The sequence below is a fragment of the Hippoglossus hippoglossus genome, chromosome 15 (genome assembly GCF_009819705.1).
Source record: "Hippoglossus hippoglossus isolate fHipHip1 chromosome 15, fHipHip1.pri, whole genome shotgun sequence".
In the NCBI taxonomy this organism is placed as follows: domain Eukaryota; kingdom Metazoa; phylum Chordata; class Actinopteri; order Pleuronectiformes; family Pleuronectidae; genus Hippoglossus; species Hippoglossus hippoglossus.
This window is the reverse complement of record NC_047165.1, coordinates 15,722,118-15,748,818: the sequence shown is the minus strand read 5'-3', so window position 1 is coordinate 15,748,818 and position 26,701 is coordinate 15,722,118. Positions and strand designations below refer to the sequence as shown.

At 42.0% G+C, this 26,701-nt stretch overlaps 1 protein-coding gene across 1 annotated transcript; it reads right to left on the bottom strand.

Moving 5' to 3' along the window:
- Nucleotides 1-1,836: 1,836 nt before the first annotated feature.
- kif16bb (kinesin family member 16Bb) lies at nucleotides 1,837-26,701 on the bottom strand. Its single transcript, XM_034608968.1, is given in 21 exon segments — nucleotides 1,837-2,551; nucleotides 2,553-2,761; nucleotides 4,942-4,988; nucleotides 5,918-5,980; nucleotides 6,225-6,401; nucleotides 9,515-9,604; nucleotides 11,050-11,074; nucleotides 11,493-11,495; nucleotides 13,457-13,517; nucleotides 14,234-14,347; nucleotides 20,379-20,417; nucleotides 20,499-20,564; nucleotides 20,680-20,858; nucleotides 20,997-21,125; nucleotides 21,687-21,857; nucleotides 22,118-22,249; nucleotides 22,335-22,450; nucleotides 24,315-24,406; nucleotides 25,840-25,956; nucleotides 26,041-26,130; nucleotides 26,690-26,701. Coding segments are annotated over 21 exon segments (2,481 nt in total). The 3' UTR covers nucleotides 1,837-2,002.

Sequence of the window (26,701 nt, the reverse complement as noted above, 5' to 3'; positions counted from 1 at the left end):
GTATTTTTCACTGTCTGATTGTGATTGTGAGTGAACAACACAATATGACAGTGCTTTGAGTCCTGAATGGTGGGGAAAGTGCGAAGCACAGACGGAGGTGGACCTCCACTACTCAGAGATGTTTTATACCAGAAAATCATATATGAGGCGTGTGTCAGTAGCACTTGTTCATAATCATTGAGCCGTGTTGTTACTCTCTGTCTTTAATTGTAACATCTTTTCTGGGGTTGTATTAGTCTGACAGTTGCCACAGACTTTCTGAAAGGATAGTAAAAGCAAACTGAAAACAAACTACAGAAGCACGGTGGTGCAGTGGGTAGGTGCAAGGTTCAAATCCTGGTTCAGTCTTTCTGTGTGGAGATTACATGTTCTTCTCGTGTCTTTTCTCTGGGTGCTCCGGCTTACTCCCACAGTCCAAATACATGCAGCTAAGGTTATTTGGAGACTCTACATTTCCTGTAGGTGTGAGTTTGAATGGTCTCTATATGTTGGTCCTGTGATATGTTCCTCTTTCTTACCCTCCAAGGATAAGCAGATAAAACCAAACTAACTGTTTCCAAATGCTGCCAAAATGTATGGACTTATCTGCAGGACACTTGCAGGCTCTCATTTTGTCGTTAACATGTCCTCCTTTATAACCTCCAAATAAATGTGTGATCCATTGGCATTGATGTAATCTAGAAACTGTGTAAATCAACTCATGGAATTTTAAATGCATATAGCTCTAATCTTTTGTCCTGCACACCAGACTGCCATCTTCATTTTAATATACAGTATCGGGCTGCGATTTGTCTGCCTTTTGTGTTTTATCCACAGGAAGGCATGATACACAGTGGAAGGCTTGAATGGTAATTAACTGTCTGAAGCAGAAAAGGAGAAAAGCAACCCTTTCACATCCCTGAGCATTCACCCCCGTCTCAAACCTCACAGCTCCAAAGTGTGATGTGTCTCTCCATTCAAGGCCAAATTTCCATCCTTCATGCTGGAGCAGACAAGAGGTCTGATTGCATTACATTGCCCCTGTAATTTGCCATGCTGGATGGGGTCACTCAGTCAAGGCACGGAGCAGACACTCTTTAGCTTCAACTCTCGAGTTGTGAATCAACCTCAGGTTCGTTCTCAGATGCAGCTCAGATGAACCTCTCCAGAATTTAGAGCCGCTCCTCCTGGAGAGGACAATGCTGACTGGCAGGAGTAAATCCATTAAGCCATTACACAGACAGTAACTGTGTAGTGGAGGTTTAGCTTCACCTCAGACAAGAATACATCTTTAGGCAGCTCAGTAATAATGAGTACAATATATATATATTCTCTGTAGCATCCTAGACAGTGAGGAAGAGGCTGAGAGTAAAAAGGAGTCTATTCAAAGCTAACATCAGAGAGGAGGGTAGAGAGAGAAAGCCTCACAGAGATGATAGGAAAACAAAATATTAGACATTAGAGAAAGCAGTGAAATGCATCAGACTCTGAATCCTTTGTTTTCCAAAGCTAAAAGCTCACCTATCAGAGCTTATCTGCATCCTAAGTGGTAAACAAAACTCCAGAGCCGCAGTGGATTTACCTTCCTTTTATTTTTTACAAACACATTTAAGCATATCCATTTCAAAAGAGATGTTTTTTGTATAAAATATTTAAAATGTGCCACAACCTGACATACCTTTAAAGTAATCATGACAGTGAGAGCATTTGGTCTAAAATCCTTCAAAAATATTCAGGCCCTGATTATTTCAAATATTAGATATTAAACCTCTTTGACAAAATAATGGGGAGGTAGGAAGACAATATATTCCTAAAGTACTAAAGCCATGTAGGCTGACGTTAAAATGACCAAAACTTGTAGAGAAACAAATCATGCAGAAACTTCAAAGTAGGTCATAGTTTCCATAGTTTTTTTAACAGTGAAGTCGTTCTTTGAACTGTCTGTAGGGATGTACTTTTGCCATTGCTCCCTCTGAGTAAGTTTTCAAGCTGGGCTGTTCATTACAGGCTGTTCAGTCCTTGATCAGACATTTGACAAGTGATTAATCAGGCAGGCAGCCTCAGTGGAGCAACTGAAAGTTAATTTCCACACTTCTGCATGCAGAGATGAATTTGAAGCTTGTGCAGGCGGGGTTTTTGCCGTAGTCATGCTTTCAGGGTGACCCCTGCCCCTCACATTTGCTAGGATTACATCCAGCCTGACAGCTCCACGCTTGTCTTCATCATGCACCAGCACGCAGCGCACATCTGAGCGCTGACGAAGAGTTAAGTGGTGGAATAGGGGACGGCAGGGCTGCACGGTGACACAGCTTGGAGTCGGGAGAAAGACAGCATCTTCCTGTACCAGACCAAGGTGGGTATCAGTCAGTAAAAGCTGGGCAAGGGGCTCAGTGCGGGGACTGGGGCTGATGCACACCTGTACACTTGTGTACAGTAGTAGCTGTATTTCTCCTAGAGGGACCATTTCTTGACCCATGTGAAAATGAAGAAGGTAAACAAGAGCAGCAAGACTCTACTGAAACTGGCAGCAAACTTTAAATTCAGCCTCCATCAGCAGGTCAGGTAAGGTTAAGAGTCTGCCATTCTGGAGACATCCTCATCAAGTCTCTGTGGAGCAGTGCTGAGAGACCCTGCTGTCCCCAGGGCAGATGGCACAAAGTATGGCCCAGCATAGCTCTCTGGTCAGCTTCTGGCTGCGAGTATAGACCCCCAGGATGCTCTCTTCTGTAGAGCCCATCAAACGCAGACTCTGGCCTGCTAAGCCTTTGTGTACCTGCTTCAGCTGCAACAAGGGGAGGTGATGGAACAAAACCAGGGGCTCAGAATCTGTAGTCAGGGTATAGAGGCCAGTTTCTGCCAGGATCAGGAGAGCAGGACAGGGCTCAGGTTGGCTGCATTTAGCCACACTGAGCCAAAAGAGAGCTACAATCTTCTGGCAGGTGATCACTGGTGTGGAAATGAAAGAATGTAAAACATTCATCATGTCTAGCAGAGGAAGGGGTCGCAGATTCCAAAGGGTATCAGGAAATTCAATCAACCTTTGACTGAACATTTGGAAATCCGTTTTGTTCGGCACAGACCTGAAGTTCTCTTCGTTTTCAAATGCAGAGGTAACCTCCAGCTGACTGATATGTTTCACTGGCAGCAGCTCTGTGATCCGTTTATCTCCATGGTTTGTATCAGCCATGTCTTGAGGCAGATTCCCGATTCTCTCGTTCTTTGTCCCGATATCTTCTGGGATTAGCGGGGCATCATCTGGAAATTCTTCTGCTTTGCTAATGGTTTGTGTTGGTGTAAGGACTGGTAGTTGTGTGGTGTCAGGGTTAATAATCTCAGCTGCCTCATCAGTATATGTGGTAGCTATCCAACTGTGGAAGGAATGAGACTATGCTTGAACAAAGAGAAGACAAAGCTCCCTTTTACCATTGAGAAGACATGGCTGTCCTTCACCACAGACACAACATTACTGTCCCTGGCCAGAGAGACAACATGTCGGGCCCCAAAGTGCTGAAGTCCCTCTTCCCTGACCTGCTGCAATACTGTGTGTGAGCTCCAAAGGAGACGCCTCGCATCTTGGACCATCCACGAAACTCTGCCAACCAAAGAGCCCAGTCCTGAGTTGAGTGCTGTGGCTGCTGCAGTCTCAGTTGCACACACTCCCGGGATCTCCGCCCAATGTCCAGATTCATCCATCTCTCCACAGCGAAACTGGCCCTCGAAGACTGTTTGCTCGGGTGGATGGCAGGGCGCCTGACTGCTAAGAGGCTTTTTGTCGATTTGAGATTGAGTGCTGGTCTGGGGTAGGACAGACATGGAGCTGCTTCCTGTGCTGCTCTGCAGGTGGGACGTGCTGCCTAATGAGCTCCCACCAGAGCCGGGTCTCCCCTTGTAGCCGTCAGCCACAACACCTTGGATCTCATTAGCATTCCCCTCTGGCTTCATGACACATCCATCACCCGGGCCCAGGACACTTGTCTGCTGGAGGCTGGCATCCCCTGACCAAACCTCCTCTCCCTTATAAGTTGAAACTCCAGCCCCAGTCTGAGCTTCTCTCCACGGCCTCTCAGACATCAGCTCTGGCCTTGATTTATGACACACCTCCCTATCCTGGTCATGGCCATCCCTGGTGTTTACCCCACCCTGAAGTGTGTCTCCATCCAACTCAAAACAAGTGTGAGGGACAGGATATTTTCCAGGTATGGCCTAGTTTACATTGTGTAGGTGGATGAGAAAAAGGAGACACAATGAGTGTAAAGCATAATTTCAAAATCCTGTTGGAATGGAATTATACTATACAATAATTGAGGTCACTGCTAAGAAGCTAAAGTAACTTCTTCAACCAGCTCCCTTTAAAAACATGAGTTTGTTTATGTATTCAATTATTTCTGAATACTCCAAAAACATTCATTATATCCATTTTCATGTGCATGCATGAAATGGAGAGAGGAACAAAAAGGTACATGTGAAAACAGAGGCATTTCCAAAGTGCTCTCATTGTAATATGCTTTCACAAAATACGTGTAATTTCTTTGAAACCCCTACAGGAAAGTATAATAGGTTTAAATGTGTGCATAATAAACAAAACAAACAATCAAAGGGAAAAAGGTATTTCATGCCTCATAAAAACGTGCATTGGGCCTGGCTGGAGGGGCAGAGGGGGGGGGGGCTGATGTAGGTATTGATATTTATTCAGTTTTTTACAAAGACAAAAACAATTAACACTACAACTAATATAGTGTCTTGAAGGAAAACTGTAGAACAAAGTCCCACTATATGCAAACTGTGTTTCAGCATAATTTATTTCTAAAAACACATAAAAAGCTATATTTAATTGTAGGGAGTTATTGATTTCATTTACTTTTCTGTTATATTTAAATAAAGGGCTTTTAATAACTGTATAAAAAAAGTGAAATCATACTGTAGTTGTGAGCTTCTCTGTTGAGGTGGATGTAAGACAGCTACTTGGCACTTTGGGCTCTGCCGTGCCTGCATCCAGCTTATCCATCAGACTGAAACACACAGTGAAGAGACAAGAATGAAATAATACATTTCATACTCAGGAAATAAAAACTGCATCTTAATAAGGGGAGGCATGTGCACAATACAGTCGTGGTTATATGCTCGCACATGCTGCCAGGCTCTTTGTTTTCAGAAGCAGATTTAATTATTTACTGTGGAGTGACACTGGAGACTTCAAACAGTTTGCCAGCAAAAGACTAGACTGCAACAGCCCCCCCAACCCCCTCCTTCACAAAAGCCATCCATTAGATTTGAAAAGCAAACAGTCCAAATGGCTGCATGGGATCAGAGCCACTCTACTAGCTGTGAAATTAAATAGAATCTGTGCATGTTGATTTGGGGATTTACATACAATGCTCGGCACTCTGGAGGGGGAGCAAAAAACAAATATACAGCTCAAAATCATTTCTGACAGTAAACTGACAACTACAAGAGGGACACAGTTCAGGTCCTAGTGATGCTTCAAGGGATTTTTGCAGATCCTGAGGATCAGTAGAAAGGATGTCCTACACTTGTCAGCCAAAGGCCTGTGATATACTTGCTGTTTAGCCACACGTATCCATAGGCAACAGCCTGCATCGTGAAATTTATTGTTCACATATTTGCTTACTATGCGTGTTACTGGAGGATTCCAGTAGACGGCACATCACAGAACTTAGACTAAAGATTGTAAACGCTCTGCTCTATAATCTTTGAATCAGACCGATCTTCCTGGCACTTCAGGATTGGTGACACTCGAGGAGATTAACATTTGGCTAATTTTAAGACAGAAAAAGCGAAAAGCAAGGAATTGAAGGTGTTATGTGAGAACCCTAAATCAGACACGTGGACAATTCCGGACATGGTCACATGGCTTGTCTTCAAAACTCTCTGCCATTTTTGTCACTGATGACATGTCCCTGATGACGTGCACACTGACCCTGTCAAGGACTCGCTACTGCCCCAACCTTTATGTGGCATTGCGTACGTGTCAGGGTAATTTCTGAGGACGTGCACAACCCACACACCAAACAGACAAAGGATATATGCAAAGCAGCCATCTTGCGCTTGCATACGAGAAGTTAACAGCAAGTATTCCCTACCGTAAGATGCTGACCAGATTTTCTTGATACCGTTTTTCCGTTGCATACATCAATCACACAGAGGTTTGCAGTGCTCTTGTTGTGGAATGACTGAGGTTCATTAACGTCACCACAGGCAGCACAGTTTGTCTCCCTCTAACTTACCCATTACCAGATTCTTCCATCCTTGCCCCCTTTTTCCTCTTTTCTGCTCTCTGTTGATGTGGAACCCTACTGCTTTCCTCTGGAAGTCTTTTCATGTCCTGGTTACGTCTTTTCAGACTTTCTTGGACCTGCTGCTGAGCTACCTCCTGTTGGCTGAGCTCCTCTTCCATCTTCGCCCTAGTCAACATACCATGTACACACGAAGAAGTCCTACAGTGTTTCATACCTGTTAAAAAACATCTAGTACTATACTTTCCAACATTTCCAGTTTATTTAGCTTTTCCGTTTTATGAAACTCTAGCTAAGATATTTTAGAGAATTATGACTGACAAAAAGAGACAGATATAACTTACAAAGACATCAAACTCTGAAATATGTGATTTTTTTTCGTTCTCACTTTAAGCTGTGTGGCTGCACTATGACTTGAGGCAGGAGGTGATAGCTGTCACATGAGTTCCTCGCCTGATGGACGTTAAGAAGTGTTAAAAACGCTATTTTAAGAGATCTAAGTACCTAACAACAGCCTGTTGGCGGTCGGAGAAGGCAAATTGTGAAGTTTTCACTGGCTTTCTGGCCAGAGATGGAAGATACTGTGAGGGATGTCAGATGAGGGACTCTCGGAGCCAAGGAGACCATTAAAAGCAGCATGGAACAAATACCAGCTGGTCCACTCTGGAAGCTCTTAGTGTCCCGACTTGCCTTGGGTCCAGCGGGTCTTAAGGACACAATACACAAGCATTGGACCCTGCCATTATAGACAAAAGGTCATTTCTTGCCCCTGCTGGGAGTTTTCAGCATAAAAGTTGCCAAACTAAAAGCTAAGAATATGAGGATAATTTAATGTTTCCCCAAAATGGTTTTCACCGTAAACCAATCTATAAAGTCAAAGGGGAATTGTCCATTGACATATTCTGCAAACCAGCATATTTATAAATGCCACACTCAGTGACCCAGCTACATTACCTTGCTCTAACACGCAACCACTAAAGTTTGTATTTCTAGATTAAACACATCATAGCCGAGGAGCAAAACCCTCCATTTAACAATGTGAATGTACTTGGAATTTGAATTATTACAACAGAATGTGGACTTGTTGCAAGGCCAGGTGAGAAATTCTGCATTCAGCTGACATCAATGCAGCTGGATATAACATACATATAGATTTAATCTTAGATAAATAAAATGTGAAGTGGTCTCATGCATTAAGTTCAGGTCAGTGCAGTTAGCCTCTCTCTGTCAAAACTCTCAAGTCATAAACTTTGTGGTCCAGCTGATGTAGCCGATAATGGGTAGGTTACTTTTGTTGCTATGGAGCGGCCCCTCAAGCTGCTGCAGGTCAGGTCACTGATATTGTGTCACTCCCACAGCTGAACGGATATTCACAGCTTCCGTTTTAATTCAATTTGCTCCTATTTACTACTGAGTGCTATTTCCAAGATGATGGGCAGACCATAACATCAATTATGCCCTTGCAGCAATTGGGACGTGAAGAACAAGCTGAACAAGGGTAAAATACATATCTACACGGTGGATCCAGGAACTTTTAACATTGTGAGATATTTTGAGATATTGACTGATTTCCCAGGGAATCATTCATGGATCTTGATGAAAAATAAATAAATCAGGCACATTTATGGAACTGATGAGTGTGTAAAATTTGGTACAGATTGATTGAATTTAAGGGGATTGTAGGGCCTTGCCGGAGGTATGCGATCTCCTGACTGCTATTTGAGTTTCGTGCAACATTTTTCAGGAAAAATTTAAATAAAGCTAATTTTGCAGTGTGCTGTGCATATTCACCTCTGTATATTTTACTGTACGTTTCGTAGTCTGACAGTCCTGCTACTGATCTGCCATTAATGCCTACAGACTTGAGTCAAACTCTTTGTCCGACACTGACACTCTCGGACATCCCTTCTCCATCTTTCACCTTTACCACTTAGAGAGTCTAATAGCAGCCTCGTATTAATCCTCTACACACACACCTGGATTCACAGTTTATTCTTTAAAACAATGTCAGGGTTGCAGATATCGCACTTAAAGCAATGTGAACTACCTGACTGGAAGCACTGCTTCTCTGAGGGATACAGCACTGTGAGGGGAAATTACAGGTCAGACAGCTCCACATGACGTAAAACTTCAGGCATTTCCTTTCATTAGAGACGATAGGCGTGTCTCAAATTACTCACCACTTCTTCAGTGGATGGTGAATCACCAGGGAGTCAATTGGATTTTGGGCACTGATTCAATGAACACTGGGACACTAACAAATCAATGACCTGTCACACAGTTCCAAGGCAGTGGCAGCGAATAAAGATGTCACATTAGCATATGGCTCTCACAGTTTGGCGATAGTGCACAGTGTCTTTTAATTTATCCTGATGGTACATTTTTAAAGAGGAACTAGACAACCCAGGTGCAAACTGGTGAAGTCTGTTTTTCTCTATCAGTCCATTCATTATCAGTGTTGTACAACTGATCTAAATAATATCATTTACCAAAATAAATGCTTTCATTGTTGTTTGTCTTTTAGCAGGATTACGCAAAAAATGTTGGGCTGATTTCTATGAAATTTGTGGCAGGGTGGGGCATGACCCTTGGAGGAGTAACTGGCCCAGTTCATTTTGGAGCCTGACACTTTTTAGATAGGCCTGGTCAGAGGTATGCACTCTCCATACTCCTTTCTAGTTTTATCTGTAGATGCAATGTCCGCCTGTTGTGACAGGCCTTTCTCCGTACACAGTGGGCTACAAGTTTCCATATTTGTGGATAACTGCTGTTGTGTGACAAATAAACTCAACTCAAAATTCATAGTACTAGATTTTACAGAGCTTTCAACCATGTTATGACTTGCAGTCAACAGGCACAGTTGTAAACCTCATGATGTGAAATTTAACATCACACACTAAACCGCCTCTCTTCCAATCAGTGCTTATTTTTTTACAAAGCACAGTGGAAATTTTCCATGAAGCTGAACTTCAGGTGCACTGCAGTGATTTTGGAAATGGGACATTGGGCAGTTTACTACCTATTCAACTAGAGGCCATTTGGGGACATTAAAGGAGAAATGCCTGCTGTGATTTCCACTGGCTCAGCATTAAACAGTTCAGAATGGCTTTTTGCATGTTCGCACCTCTCCACACAGAAATGCTGCCCTGATTTATGGCTTTGATTTGGTCCACGCAGCCGATAAACGCTGCTCAACAAGCAGGCGTATTATGGAGATTGGGGTGGAGGGAGCTCAGTTGTACTTGAGTCCCAGAGTGCACACATGTCTGTGTAAGTCTCACCCTGGTTTCTGCAGCATCACTTTGTACAGATTCTCTGTGGATTTGGACATGTCAGTCAGGGGCAGGCTCAAGGCAGACAGCAGCCCCGCTCTGCAGACGACAAAATGAGACAGCACTGTGAAATGAAAGTCTGATGGATGTTTCAGTAATGAGTGACAGCTGCCTATGGTAGATTTGCAATTACAATGGTTTAATTATAGTATATTCTGTATGTCATCAGTATTCATGACGGTTTTTCGCGGAACATAAGAGGGGACACTGAAGGACTTAAACGGCATTTGGAGAATTATCAAAATCTCATATCTGGAACAATCAAAGCCTTTTCAGAAAATGAGGATCAGCAGCATGAAACTATTATATGTCCCTAAAATGAAAGGGTCATTCATGCTGGCTGGCAGGAGAGCAGCAGTGACACAGTCTGGTCCATTCTGGTGGAGTTTTTAAAGTCTTTGTAAAAGAGTATCTCTACAATACAAGAGGGGAATGTCATAGAATTTGATACTACTGAAATCGACTTTTAATCGCCACTTTTCAGACATCACTGTAGTCTGGGTGTGCTCACACATATTCAGACTGAGCCAATGTGGAAGTGTTTCATTTGGAATAGATGTTAAAAATTAACAGCAAAGACTCTCCTCAGACATAGCAGGGCCTAGATGTATGTACTTCACTCTGCTGTTACAGCCATTTTTAATAATGCAGAGCAGGAAGCTGCAGAAGTAGAGCTGTGAACTATACAATGGTGTGTGAATCCATTTTACAGCATAACATGTTATGAAGCACAGGAGGAAATGTCCGTTCTATAGTTTGTCTATTCACTAACCAAGTCCTTTTCTTTCCGAGCTGAAATTATTTATATATAGCTCACTGAAAATGTATGAGACCAGAACTTCATTTGAAAATACAAAGAGTAGTATAGCAGTAGAAGTCATGTATATCCGCATATCATAGTCACTTCATTAACAGAGGTTTCAAAACATCAACTTTTGTTAAAGTTATCCAAAATGTTAACATTCAGCTTCTATTGCAGAAGCTGCTAAAGTTGGCATTTTTCTGTTGATCCATATTAAAACAATCCTAATTACATCTGTGATTTGATGCTGTAAAATGAGTATAATACTTTTTATAGGCACTGTATAAAAACTCTAGACTGTTCATTATTGAGATGCATTTTAAATGCATTTCTCCATATCTCTGTAGCTATGGATGACAAGACAGGAAAGGAATTATATGTAAAACTGCACTAAATTTGCCATTTTCAAGTTTACGTGTTTTCCAGGGATGGACATTTTAAGCATTATTTACCCATTTTAAATGATAGAATTAATTTCCCAACACTTTTTTCTCAAACCCACTCAGGCTTGGCAGCACACATTTCCAGACGACTTATCGGAGAGAAACACTGGTTGTGCTTTCTTCAGGAGCAAGTGTGCATTCACACAATGGATCTTTAAAAACACATGAAAGTGAATGAGAGCCAGGAGGGAGCTGCTGCAAGATGGATGAAAAGCTTCTGGTTTTGAAAGCCGCTGCACCTGGCCTTCTCTCTGAGGTCGAACACTGTACAACAATGTGGAGAGACTGTTCATGATGTGCTGGTCTGCTGCTTTTTTGTGAGCCAGTTAATCAGAGTTTCATGCTCAACAGGCAAAAACAAGCCATAGCAGCAGAGAGCGGCAGTGATTCTTATTTTCATGATGATAAATCTGCACTGGTTGTGTTTTGTGGAGTGTGAAGCAGAGCTCAACCCGAGCAGTGTTTGCTAAAGGAAGCAGGTATTACAGTCGGTAGTTATGGAAACAAAGTGTGTGATGCTGACTTGCTTGTGCAATATTAAGAACAGATAATGCAGATGTGGCTGAAAGACAGTACCTCAGTGTGAAGTTCTGTCTGTACCTGGCGTCTCTCTCTCTCTCTCAGAGCTGGGCAGCTGCAGTCGGGTGGTTAAACCTGGTTCAAGTTCCGAGTTGTATGATGCTACCTGGAGCAAACCAAAACCATTTAAAAAAAGGTTATATTTAGTATAAAACTGCCACATCTACTGAATTATGCATCACGCAGCGAGTATAGGCACCTGAGCAATGAAGCAAGTGGAGCAACTGCATCCCCATTATTCAATTAAGGGGAGCAGAGTTGTGGCTTTGCTGTACAGACTACTTTGTGTTAGTTTCAGTTCTAGTAAGTCAGACCGTGGTTATAATTATTTTTAAATTCCAGGACGCATCGCTCCGTGTAATGATCTCTCTTTTCATCCAGCCTCCCTGTGCTGTGCTTTCATTATCACGATTATTCTCTCATTCTCTCAAACAGGGTAAATGAGAGGCGTAAATTTAATCTAAGGGGCTGGTTTCACAGTGCGTTCTGGTCCTCGACAAAAATGGTCCTTTAAATCTTGAGAGGAGCAAAAGTCACCTAATTAGGGATGGGCATTAGTCCTTGGTTGGTGATAATGTTAAGGTTAAAGGGATTTGCTTTTAAAGATATTATTATTTGTTCCTGGTTACAACTACAGCAGCTAGTGGTGCTATGAGAAAAGCCACAACTTGAGCCTGTGTGTGAGATAAACAGGCGGCACTGGAATTATATAGCTGTGAGCCCATTTCACAGATTCAATAAATTCTACTTTAATAATTTAGAAGGCAGTGTACTGGAGATATGGAGTGGGGAGGTGGAAGTTGGCAATGTTTCTTGTAAAGTTTAAAAACATAACCCGTAAAAAATGGTAACGGTAAAATGTGACAAGTTTCTAGATGGATTCAAGTGATAGTAAAGGGACAGAGTTTACCATTGTCAGTGTGGCACAGTGTTTATAATGCATAGAGAAGTGTGGAGCAAAATGCTTTGGCCACGGGAATGTTCCCGTCATTGTGGGATTGCAGCAAACTGTCTCTGCACTGAACTGGTGAAAACTTAAGAAAAGTCTCTAAAGTTCTACAATATCCTCCACTGCTGAGGTAAAGTGAATGAATTGCCCTGAGGAAGACAATCTCCAGTGAGATTGGCGGGGACCCGGACCAGAGGGATGATTTACCCGGAGAAAATGGTCCGAGGAAACTTTAGAAGTCTTGTAAGGCTATAGAACTGAAGTGATATTAGGTTTTATATATCAGACTCCCGTTCATATTGCCATATCCACAGATTTTCCCGAGGTCTCGTCTTCATTCTCCACCCCCTCTCTCACCACAGCAAATACTAATCTTGCTGCTACTAATGACTTCTGACGAGTGACAAAGCACCTGAGAAGACACTCTGTAATGGATTCCAGCTGCTTTTGGACTGAAAATTACTATCATTTGTTCAAGAAAATGGCTTCGGATGCAGCCATTTCTGAAGGGGATATTGGATAAATTGAAATGGTTATAAAGAGACTAGCGTGCCCGGGCCCTGCGCTGCCTGGCTCTGAGTGCAGTTTTTATCTTTGGAAAGCAAAGCAGCGTGGATGAGGAAGCAGTACGAAGTGAAAGCTCCCAGCCCCGGTAAGCAGGGTCGGCTCAGGGGTGCAGGAGTTTCAGCTCGGCTTGGCTCTGTCCTTTGAAAGGTTAATGATCTGGCCCACTTCAAACCTGTCGGCCCTATCAACTCCATCTGCCAATTAAATGGAGGGCCTGGGGCTTTGTCTGGAGCTTTGTCTGGGGCCTCTCGCCCTTCAAAATGTTTAGTAAGAGAAATGGCATCTGCCCTGTGGAGAGCTGTGTTCACAATCCACTCATGTCCTGAGAGCGCTGCCGTGGGGGAGCCAGGGACATAAAGTGGATTTCATTTGCAGATGCGATGCAGTGATCTCATATAACTGCATTCCAAATGGATGGAAGTGTTATTGCCTCCCACTGACGAAATAATTGTGAAGAAGAGGGAGAGAAATCTTCATTATTGCAGATATGACTCCCCCCTACGTTCATTATAAGAATATCAAAAGCATATAATCTTTGCAGAAGTGCTTACCCTGAGTGAGCTGGCAGGGACCGGTGACCACAGAGCCATTGACTGAACACAGTGCACCCTCCTGAGGGATCAGAGTCACAGACCCAGCACGGTTATCAAGCACACAGTGTTCACTGAGGAGCCCATGCCCATGAAGCACTGCAATTAAATATGAAAGCATACAACGAAATGCTGCTTATTTTCAGCCCAGTGGAAAACACAGCAGCTGGGGATATATCACAGTAACCTTGACTCATCACTATCCTGACTGCATGATGCTTTGTCACTCCCGACCAGGGTTATCCCTTCCTGCAGTGAGGGTTCAAAGGTCATAACCCTAACCCTAACCCAGTTGACAAAGTTGAAAATGATTTGGGAAAAGCATTGATATCTAGAATGGCACTCAGGCTGTATACCTCCACCAATGGCCAACAGTCTCCTTATGAAATGACATTTAAATTCACGAGATCACGATTTTTATTTGAATCTGCAAAATGCACACACTCATAAATATCACTCCCCTAAACATGTCTATTTTACCAAGATCAATTATTCTAAAACGTCCAATCTCGCAATGTTAAAGACAGTGAAAACATAATCCTGGATCCACCACCTGATCCAGAGTCACACCAAAATCCCATTCTTCCATGGTCATGCATCACCCCTCCACAAAATTTTGGTTAAGTCTATTATTTGCGTAATCCTAATAATATACAAACAAACAAATGCAGATGAAAACAAAACCTCCTTGGTGGAGGTAAATATGTGAATTATATTAAGTGCAAATGTTGCATTTACTTTCAAATAATAGAGGATGATGGCAGTGCTGAGTAGATTTTTCTCGATGCCGATTAGATGAGGTTGCTGACAGTCCAGGACCACTCCACTCCCCTGTTTCCTCAGAGCCTCCGCCTAAAAGACACATGAGAATATACAGTTAGTGGGTTAAAAAAAATAGAATGTAGTTGAAATGGCACACAATAAAAAACAAAAATGCTGACAGACATTTAATGGCAACCAGCAGAAAACTGAATTCTTTATGACTGCTCTTCCTTCCCTGAAGGCCACATAGCATAGTGGCGTTCCAACCATGTGTCGCCATGAAGCAGCAGAGTGGCTAACGGCTAGAGAGACACCATAAATCATTCAGATCATCGTGATGAGAGTCAAACTGTACATTGTGTTCAGCGAGTGAAACAGACTCAGTGCCACCACCCACACACACTTACACACAGGTGGGTTATATACCACGAGCCATTGCCTTTATTGATACATAGCTATCAACGTTGTATGTTGCAATAAAAACACTCCCCAGCTTGTGAAGTGTGTCAGCTTCAAAGAATATGAACAAACTTCCGCGCGTTCCATGTCATTCACAATGTGACTGAGTGGCTGAGTGTCTGAGTGCATGAGGTCAAACTAAAGTGAAATCCGGTGCTTTATATGTGGAAATGCCACCGCTTAAACACAGAGCTACAGAGGCCTTTTCTCCTAGAAATAATGCTGCTATTAGATGAGGAAAGTTAATAACTTGAAAAATGAATCATCATAAGTCTCTTTCATAAGATTAAAACACTTCAACTATTGATTCATACTGTACTTTAGTGTCACATTAAAGCTGCTTTCAGACATGCACTGAACTCCGTATAATCTCCTGACATTATCCGGAGGGGCTGTATGTGAGAAAGCAAATGTCGAAGGGAGATGCTCCGGACATTCTCCAAAGTTTCTCCGGCCAGCCCTCTAGTAAAAAGTCTGCAGACAGCTTTTAGTGATGAGAGCCGACCCCAGTGTTGTTGTTTCGCAAACTAACACGTTATTTCTGCAGCGAAATGAATATGTTACGTCCTGCTTCTGCGCCACCCCTCACCCAGACGCTCTGGAGACTTGTGTTGCTGTGAACGCGTCCGAGCAGAGAATCATTCTCCAGAGTTCATATCTGAAAACACCTTGAGAAACACTACAGCTAAATCACAACTCAAAATTCTGTCAGAAATTAATGTTTACATTCCGCTTGTCCAGGAATCCCTGCTAAATATGTATTCAACGTTGTCACAGCACCGCCGCAGAAATGCGATAAGAAGTCGAGAAATTGATTTAATCTTTGAAAGCCATTTCTAAAGCACAGGACAGCCACACTTAAACCTCTGATCTGCTCCATAAACTGCTTCACTGCCTCCAACAATTGTTGCTGAGGAAATATAAAGCATGAGTCACACCACCTTGTCGTGTGTCCGTCTGGAGGTGATATTGATTCAACTTTGTGTGAAATGTCATTTTAGTATTATTTCCTTCCAGACTAAAAAGCTATGAGTTAAGCTTAAGAAAAAGGCCAGATAGGCTGCAGACGGAATGATTTTGGGGGTTTTTTTGCAGTAAAAACTCAAATTATTCAACAACAAATGAAACACTTGGCCTGGGATGACCTGCAAAGTTCAAAAAGACACACTGAAACACGCCATGAAGAGAAACCCAACTCCCGAGGGAAGTGTTAAAGGCTGGTAACCTTTTCCTCCTCGGGCACCAGCTGAGGTTCAATAACCCAGAGTCTACTCGAGTATGAGAGGCCCCATCAGAAGTATTCTTCTGCTAAGCTGGTGGACTAATGCTTCACATTGCCACGGATTATCTTAAGTACCTCCCCATGAGGCAGAGCAGAAAATGTCATATACTGTATGGAGGCTTCACAACCAACACTCTGCATAAACTAGTCTATTTCAACCACCTCCTGCTCGGTTTCATATTGGACTGGAGTGAGAGATGTGTCCACCAGCAGCAGCACGTTGCTCACTGCGAGATGGGAGAAATTCTTTTTTTTTCTAATAAAGGAGGAGAGGCATCGACCCCAGACCCTGTACTTAATTAAAAGGGATTCTTCACAGACTTCATTAGAGGTGAGGAGCAGCCGGGCAGATAATGCACTGTGTCACTTTCCTCAGACACCAGCAAAAGATGAGATCCTCTTATTTTCTCCTCATATTCACTCACACACATACCAAAGAAAGTTGATCCTCACCACACCCACACAGTTAGTCATTCGGTCTCTGTGTGTGTGTGTGTGTGTGTGTGTGTGTGTGTGTGTGTGTGTGTGTGTGTGTGTGTGTGTGTGTGTGTGTGTGTGTGTGTGTGTGTGTGTGTGTGTGAGATGAGAACAAAAAAAAATCGGCGTGCAGATTGAGGCAGCTGGTGGACATACTGTAATTAACTGCGGCCTAGACCGGCAGCCAAGCTCATAGCATTTGGGCTTCCATTAAAAGCCATCATCTGTGGTTGGGCAGAATTTTTAATGGGTTTTTCAGCACACTTTGACAGCACAGGTTCCCGACTTGGTTAATATGCATTTCAAAACACTGCCATACAAGGCCAGCCATTGATTCTCTCCCCGACAGCCCACCAGCCTTGTCAAGTAGAGTAACTTACCAACAGGAAAGATGAGCAGGTACTGAATTCAGAACAAGAGGAAAAACTTCAGCGTGTGAATTGCTCTGTTACATTTAAAGGTTAATATCCTTGAAAGAGCTGCATTTATATCCCAGACTGGTACTCTTTAGAAAAAGGGGAAGGTTGAGTGAATAATGCATAAAAAGGTGAATGGGAATTACATGGCCAGTTTTCAGGCTTTTGTTTGTAATGATTGGTTATATTCTGTATTCCATTATTTTAATTTGTAGAAAAATGAACTGAAACAGTGCTTTCCATTTCTTATTCTAAACTTTGTTATTTGCACATGTGCTGCACGTAAAAACAGCCTAGATAAGGTTGTTGTATTCTGATATCCTAATATGAATGTGCTGTGTAATCAGCTTGATGCTGCAGCCATAAGCCTTTATATGCATCTGGAGCTCTTCTGCTACACGTCCCATGATAGTTGTCATTTTGCACGTGCGGACAATATATCCTGAAATTCCAAATATTTCTATAACTTGTGTCTATACCAGTTGATTTTAAGGCTGGAGCAAGTAGAGTTTAGTCCTTGCATGAACACGACATCTTTAACATGTGTTCCCAATGTGTGTTTCAAACAACGCTGAGTAATAACTCATTTTCGAGAATTTAATGAAGAAAATCAAGTTCATCTGTTTTGGAGCCAAGATTTCCTGTTGTGGGAATAATCAAAGGCAACCTGCTGATAAGAACATGTAGAAGTCCTGACATCGTACACAGACTGATTATGATGTATGCAACTGCTGACACTGACATTAAACAGAACAAGCCTCAGAGCATTCAGAACTTAAGTTGTGCCTTTGTGCCGATTTGTACCGGGTTTGGGAAATACAAAGACGACCAGGATCAAAGAACCACTGTAGTTCATTTTATCTTAGTGAAATGGAGGTTTCTCCCCGCATGGTTTGTTGGAGGGAGAAAAGCAACTCCACACGTGAACGCACACATCTTTGTGTCTGTATATATATATATATATTTATATAAATACCCCTGCAGTAGAACATTTCACTTTACCCTCTTCTTGCCTTATTTTGTTTTCCTCAATCTGTTTCCGCCTCTGACTGGTAAGAGGCAGCTCTGGAATCCATCTCATATTAATTACTTTCTCTTCCCCACATGCCCTGTAACCAATCTGGGAAGCTGACGATGAATAACTTTGCATTCTAAATCTGCTTTGAATACAGAATTCAGAATTCTGTTTACACCGCTCTTGGTCAGCTCGTCTTCGTACTTGTCTCTTTACAGCCCAAGCAGAAAATTTCATCTCGCTCTCAGCAAAAGAATCAAATGAATTAAACACAAAATATATAGAGAGACGAAGAGTTGGAGAAGACTGCTTTCAATTTAAAAAGCATGTGCTGGAGATGGAGAACGTGCACTATGGGTAACACTGTAAGGATCATTCCTTTTGATAAAAAACTTTGAATGCCATTTGTTTAAAAAAAAAAAAGCCAATTCTGTACTGAACCAAGTAGAAACACGACCTCTATTGTCTCTGCAGATTTCCGTGCAGGAATCCCACTTATCATTTTTCACCTGACCAGAATGCAAATGCCCATGAAGACAAATGTCAAATCCATGAAGTCATTCATCAAACACTTCAGGTTCGGCAACACCAGTGTGCCTGCCGGTCACCAGTACAGTGACCCTTTTTTCCTGGGTGTCACGTCGTATCATGCATCATATCAGGTGCATTTATGGATGGGCGCAGATCTAAATAAGGCCTATTTTTCAGCTCTGCCAGCAGAGATGGACGATGCCTCAGAGCGTAAAATCATCACTGGTTGACCATGCAAACAGATTTACAATACAGAGACTTTAATTAATATGCCAGACAGTCAGAAACAAAAGTGCCATATGTCAATAATCAAGACCTCTTAATTAGGAGCAGTGACAGCTGCTAATGAGTTCCAATACACTGTAATGAATAAAGGGCTGTCGAGCCACTAAATGTCACCTAACCACCATACAGAGTAGAATGTTAATTGCCCGCCATGCACATATATAACCAACATTCATGTATAGAGTATTTAAAATTCTTACACGTCGTCCTCTTAAACGTATGGCTTCATAAAAGCAATCTGCCTTCTATTACTCATCTCCTGACCTACAGGATCACTACTGACTGCTACAAGCCAGGAATACACAAATCTATTCAGTGTCATCTCTCAAAGGCCACATCAACACAATACTTTAAACCCATGCAAATACTCAGAGAGACAGAATGCACTGCTGGCACGTATGATAGAGACAAGAAGTAACTCCGTGCCCGTCATGACTGGCACGCTTCATGGCTCAATGCATAATGCAACAGGCTACTTGGCTGAACAGGATGAGCCCCAAACAGATGACATTTGGTGTTATTTGGGAGGTTGGGCACAAATTCAACAGAGGAAAAGTGTTCAGTGTAAACTGTGTGGTTGCAGCTGGAGTTCTTGCGTGAATGCTGCCACCCTGTCCTGGCCTCAGAGAAACCAATGGGTAGTAGGAGACGGTGCGCCTGTTTTCTTTCTCTTCGTCACTTTCCCCAAACACTGTCACACACTAACTTCACCATCATTACACAAACAGGGCTTTTGAATGCATTTTAAATCTGAATGGATGGAAAATTAAATTAAATGCCAGGTTGACTCTACTCCTATTAGCATTTCCAGTCCATGAATTGGCTGCAGCTGTTCACCAGACCTGCAGTGACACCAGCTGGTAGGATGTCCTTACTACAAGCAGCAATCTGTCAAAATTGCTGCTGGGAGCTTACTGGTCAGTTGATTGTTAGTGTTAATATGAATGAAACCTTTACAGTCTGTGCACTCAGTGGGCTTCTAGTTTCTATATTTCTTTAAATATCCTTCTATATCAAGCTTCAAACAGCATCATTTTACATCATTCTTTAACTTTTTCTGTAAATCCAACTTTGCATGTTGGATTTACAGAAAAGTTTATGACATATTGCTAAATGGAAAATGGTGGCATAGAAAACAATGTAGGAAAGAAAAACCTACAACAGGTACACAAACTATTGTGGCTGTACCAAAGAAGAAAAATCATGACAAACAGGGTTTTACTGTAAGTATATGGTTGACCTTTAAATACTATTTGATTAAAGTAAAAAATTACCACTGGCTCATTGAACCAGTGCTTTGTTATCCTCTACATCATGTCCAAAATTTTAAAGATACAGCCGCTAAAATCTAACCTATCTTAAACTGGCTCCAGAATATTTACACAAAAGCTCATGTGGCCTTTGTCAGAATAACTGGTAAACCAGCTCCTATTGCTGGTCTGGATGAGGCCACAGGCACATGCCGGGCTTAGTTATTCACGTTAAGGATTAGGAAAGCATGACAGATGTCACAATTAAATGTATACCAAAAAAATCCATTCATTTGTGATCAACTGTGGTTGATCTTTCAGTGTTAAAACAAATCAAAATCACAGATTGTGCAGCCACTGTGCATTTGTCTGGTTTGTTAAATATATGAAATAATAATTGTTGTACCTGCAGGATACTATACCATTCCTTGGTCAGTACAAGAACCTGGTGGAGCAACAGGTGCATTATTTACAGAGTAAGACACCCAAACACCCCTGTGCTTCACTCACACAGAGTATGACTCACCTTTGCCTCATTCTGATGCAGCTCATCTTCTACTAGCACAGAGGAAGACAGCTCCCCATGGGAGACCTGGAGTAGTGAAAGACAGTCCAGCAGACAATATAACCTTTGAATAAGAGACCGTCAACATATATAGTTTTGTGTACTTGTTGGCCTTTTAGGTGAGCTTGAACATATGCAGGACCTGATTGGTTTCTTCCAGCAGCCTTTGGAGCCTGGCTACCTCTGCCTGCAGCTCTCTGATAACCTTCACGCTGCCGTCTTCATTCACTGTGGGAGAGTTCACTATGTTTTTAGCTCGACCGGCGTAGCGCAAAGTGCTCAGGGTCTCATCGTGGTTCACATCAGCAGGAGAAATGGCTGCTATTACAGGTCACCAGGGAGAAATATGCACATATTGATTCCAAGAGGTGGGAGGACGTATTGCGAAAAACAAAAAGAAAAGAATTATGTGGTTCACAAAAACGATAAAAAGATGATGAACATCTATAAAGTACATACTTGCAATTATAGTAGTCATAGAGTTTCCACCCAGGCTGTCTTTAAGTAGCCGTGTCAGCACAGAGTCTCTGTACGGAATGAAGATCTGCTTCTTCTTCTTTGTCAACTGTCCACCCACGCTGAGGTCAGCTGGGGAGTCACACAGAACGAAAACACTGACTCAGAAAAACTCCCTGTAATAAATGAAATGTTTCATCCAGCTTTAGGTGAGAGCAAAAGTGTCACTAACAAATATTAATCCTCAAAATATGTTATTGGTTTGCACTAAGACTTTGAGCTTGTTAAGATCCTGAATAAAATTCAATACAGAGTTTCGTTACAGTCATGTCTTTTCCAATCAGATCAGACTTTTTTTTTTCTTCAAATGATGAAAAAACAATTTGGATTTGAAGCAAATATCTGATTGCAAAACCTATCATGAAAAATCAAGTGCAGCAAAGTGCAGTGACTTATTTTAAACAGTTGGAGTGACTACGCAGCAAACATCATGGTACCCACATTGAATACAATCATATTACAATGTATGTCGCTGTCCGGGCATTAGAGTCTCGACATTCTCTGGACTTCAGGAATCTGAATTTCAGGAGAATGTCCGGAATTCAGTGCAGATCTGAAAGCAGCTTCACCGATTTCAGTACTAGATTAAGACATGGTGTTGGGTTGTGTCAGGAACTGTAAACAGCCATTTACCCAAAGTTGAGATGAGGCTCCCCAGGGTGACCCGGGATTTGTTGATGTTGGCACCTTCCTTCAGCCGGGTGCCTGTGGTGCATGTGGCATCGGCTCTCTCACTGCCTGCCAGGTTGACCAGGTGGATCTTACTTAACGTCTCATGCAGCAACTCCAATTCTAACCATGCCTCTGACAGGAAAAAAACATTATTCAGCAATCACTGTTTAGTTCAGAGGAAGGCGACTTCACAGAGGAAGCAGCATCACGACAAAAAGTGACTCTTCAAGATTAAAAAAGAGAAATACTTTGAAGATGAAGACATGTTGAAAGTGATCACTTCACAAAGTGGATACTTAATGCTAATTAGAGCTCAGGAGGAATGGCCTTTACTAACAGTGGACCACCCCAATTCAAACTGAGAACATGAGACATGGCAGACTGAAGCTGATGTGTGAAGCTGATGGTTAAGATGGCGTGGGAGCGGCTACTGAAGTCACTCATGCCCGTGCTGGCTGTGGCGTTGCCGAGAGTGATCACGTCCTCCACGTCACTGTGGTTATGCATCAAGTGCTTGGACAGATCTACACACAAGTTGTAGTTTCCTGTATTAGATCATATGCATTCAAGCTCAGCTGGGGTGGTTGTGGAGTATAACTGAATACTTACTCTGAACATAGGGGCCATCCCTGGGGTGCTCTCTCACTCTCAGACCTCCACCATCCGTAGGTGTAGCTCTCTTCTTGAGGAGGTGCTGCACACGTTCATTATAGATCTCTAAATAGCTGGTGCCGAGACAGAAACACAGAAATCCGATCCAAGATTGCACCAAGGCCACAAAAGAACAAATGAATAAAGTGTCTGAATGCAGATATGTGAATGGCACAGCACCAGGTGGGAACAAAACAAGTTGCTATTTACTACTTACCATGAAAATAGAAGCAGCGGGTTTACGGACAAAAATGTGCTTGCATTCTGCTTGCATGGCTTTGAATAAACAAACAGCAGAGCACCTCAATCAATACTGTGGCGGGTGCGTGCACTGAGCAAAAGGACTAATCTGAGTCGCTGATTTGAAAATAATGCAAAGCATGAAGTAATTAGGCTTTAGGAATGTGTGACAATAATGAAATGGCAGGAACCTTATCCTCTGGATGTAGCCACGCAGGTTGTTTTCTGGCAGTGTTGACAACTCAGACCGGTTGTGATATTAGATGGTTTCTAAATGACTAGAGGTATAGCTTCCATTATTACGATCTTTAAACTCGGGGGGGATTATTAACATAGATACTTCTGATTCTTCTATTATAATCTTTATTACAGAATAAAAAATGCATGATGAGGTTTAACAGCGGTGGAATTAAATGGCACAAAGACAAAAGACAGTAAAAGGTTTCAGAAGAAAGCAAAACTAAATTACAAATTTTCATTCCTGTGAGTAGTGGAGCCGTGACAGAGAAATGAGCAATTAAGTAATGAAGGAAACTACACTCTATGAAACCATAATCTATGTTGGGTGCATCGGGATTGTTAAAGAGTTTTTAATAATTAGTATAACCTGTCTACCTGATGCAAACACTGGATTTCTCTGCTGTTGCCTGGAACACTAACATTAATTTACCTGATGACAACACGTGTACAATCTATTTGGAGACTGATGTGTGAGCCACACTTTTGCTGGGTACAAGGAATCCTAAAAAATTACAATTCAACTGTGTTACTTGTCAAACTTGCCATCCCTCACTCATTTTCGAGCTATTCAACATCTTCTGAAGCGAGGCCTGGCAGGGCCTGGCAGATAAAAACCCAATTCTGGAGTTGAATTAAACCCAAATAATGTGCCAGCAGCACAGATGAAACCAAATGGCTCAATAATGTTTTCACAGTAGTTTGACAAGATTCACATCTTCAATTTTTATCTGCGAACAATAATCATTTAAGAGCGGAGCTGAGACCTGAAAGAGATATTATAATGAGACTGTGATTGTAATCGATCCTTAATGTTTTTCTGCCTTTAAAAAGGGCCATGTTACAGTTAGGTTATAACGAAAAACAGAACAACGCACTAACGGAAAACTGCCTTATCATTGTTATTTCTGCCCGAAAGGCTAATCACCGTCAGATAAAGGGAGTAGAAAGAACAGGGTGTGCTTTTTTATTCCACATGTGCATTCAGTTTGGTTAGTCACATAGCCTTTGGTTGCACTTAGGAAAAGGTGCTGTAGCTCAATGAGTAATTTCATAATAATGAAAATAAGACTTCTACTTGTTTCTTGCATATATTTGCAACATTGCTTTCGGGCAGTTTTCACAATAGCATGAGACAAACCTCCACCATGATGATGAGGCATCATCTCTGTTAGCTGCTATCTCCTTTAGCATTATTCGTATTTGGTTTAGTAATTTAAGTATGGCAAGACTATGCTATTTTTATATTTAATCTACGATCAGTTAATCACTCTGTGTAAAGCAATAGCTTTGGATTCAGTAGTGTTACTGGACCACACCACCTCTATGTGCTCTGTACCAAAAAAAAGCTTTGAGTGTTTGACAAGTTTAACACTTAATTAAATGTGTAAATCTGTAACAGCCCTGCACCGTGACTTAAAGATAAAAAGAAATATTGCTGTGTGTGTGGTTGTCCCTTACCTGACCTCTGTACGGAACGACACAGCATCACTTCTATTAGATATCTCCCGGAACAAGCCTTCGCAGATCCGTGGGATTAAACCTTCATCTCCCTGACACATCAAAAAGCAGAAAATGTCGCAATTAGAACTCTTATCACAAAACGATAGTGTTACAAATAGTGTACTTTTACATGACAATTTAATTTTGCTCCCATTGCATTCTCTTAATTTGAGTGTTTATGCGAGGCTGTGACCACTACTCAGCACATGTAAAGACTACTGAACAACACAAACAACCGCTCATCTGATATGGAATTACTGAAGCATAAAGCAATTCCACTCGGAGCTGCACGCCCTCTTGTTTTAATTACAAAGTAACAGATAGTGAGCATTAAGAGGCATATATAATTATCTGCGATGTTGACAGCAGCGCCGCTGATGACCTTGCACAAGCCTCCTGGTAGACAAGCATGAAACCTCATTGGGTAATGTGAAATTCCCATGGCTGTGCAAGGTGAGGAGAGAAAAGCTATGGGTTGCTGCCCTCATCACATTTTCTGATTAGTGGGGAGAACACATTGAGATAAATGGAGAGAAGGGGAGGGAAGTCTGATGAGGCTGCCATTAGTCCGTTTCTGATGTGGTGTGGAGGAGTCGCTGCTATGTGCACATTGTTTTAGAGCTACGATGCAACCTCCTCAATGCTTGGAATATTTCTGACCCCTTGCATGATGATCCCTAGTGTTTGAAGGGCTATAACCTTAAGGCCACAGTTGAGATTCAAGGTGGAAAATAGAACAGCAGAAAGAGCGTTTACAGCTTGACCAAGGCCCAACAGTCCACTTTAATTAAATCAAGTCGCACCACATTTCACCCACTCATAAGCTGTGTCTCATTTCAGGGGCCACATCATTCGGAGGCTGCATTTGAAGACTGATTGCCTCACAGCGGTGCGACTGGGGCCTCCAGGCCAACAAAAGTGCCTTTCCATCCCGGAGAAATTAAGTCTCCAACAGGTGGATCCTTCCTAGCTCAACCTATCCCAGGATTCATTGCCCTTCAGGGGCTTAGTCAATCCATGAAGACCGCCTCCTTCGTTAGCCAGGTAGACCGCGTACTCCGAAGGATGCAGCCCCTGAATTGAGACACTGCTATGATATCAGGTCCCTTTTTGTGCCTGATTTTTTTTAATCAAGATCGATGAATTGTTCTCTAGGAAACTGTGTTGAAAATGTTCCTATTTTGCAATGTTACAGAAAGTGGAAAAAAAAATCCCTGAATCTGCCCCCTGGTCCAGATCAGCACAAACAGGTAATGAATTCGTCCCTGATCCAAATGGTATCCTTCCAACAGGTTTCATGGAAATTGAGTAGATTTCGTGATCCTGCTTACAAACAAACAAATCAACCAGAAACAAATGGACAAGGGTGACAACATAACCTCCTTGGCAGAGGCAATAACCCGATAATGTTCATAAGATGGCTACAGGGCAAGTTGCCACTTTAACCTTCTAGTGCTGAGAAAGCTGACAGTGCCTTACTAACAGTGTGACCCATCATGGTGTAAGATTTTCCTGAGCCTGTTTGGCCATAGGCAAACACACAGGCGTTGAAACCTTCAAATGCAGCTTTCCGCACATCAGAGCCCAAGTCATGAAAAATCTGAAGCAGCAGAGGAAGGGGTTAGTAAAAACACGCAGGTAAAAAAAAAGCTTACAGGACGAGAATCAGGTAGAAGTTAGATACCTTCTCCTGGGATGCAAATGCTGGGCTGTCTCTGTCAGCGGAATCATATGAGAAGTCAAAAGAAAAGGCCTTTCCTCTGTCCTTTAGTCCCTGTCCTCGAATAGGCAAAGGATGGAATTTGAAAATAACTTCTCTCTGAGAACACACACCTGCCGCGTGTGTCCGCATGAGAGTCAACGCGTCCATTTATCACACCTGCGGCCTGTCCTCACTTCCTGCACATTCCGATTTAAATACAGTTCTTTTAATATTTCATACTTTTCTTATTTTCTCTTTTTTTCTTTTTTTTTTTTATAAGATGACATTCTACACGAATAAACTTGTCTCAGGTTTGTTAACATCATTGATGACCAAGTACACAATCATATTCACTATAATGAAAATGGCAAGTCACTTTTATGTTACTAAATATTTTTGTTGTTACTTTGTCGTTTTTTTTCTTCTACTTATGTATGTCTACTTTAGGATTATTTTCTCCAACAAATGTATTTTTATGAACTTAATTCGTTTGTTCCAATTTTATAATATCGGAAAGTTGTTTGGTACAGGAGCCCTACGAGTTGCCGAGTCGCTGACGTCATATAAACCAATTGATATCATTTTACAATCTAAATAGTAGTTTTTAATAAGAACTTGAGAAATGTCGTACTTTGGTGTACAT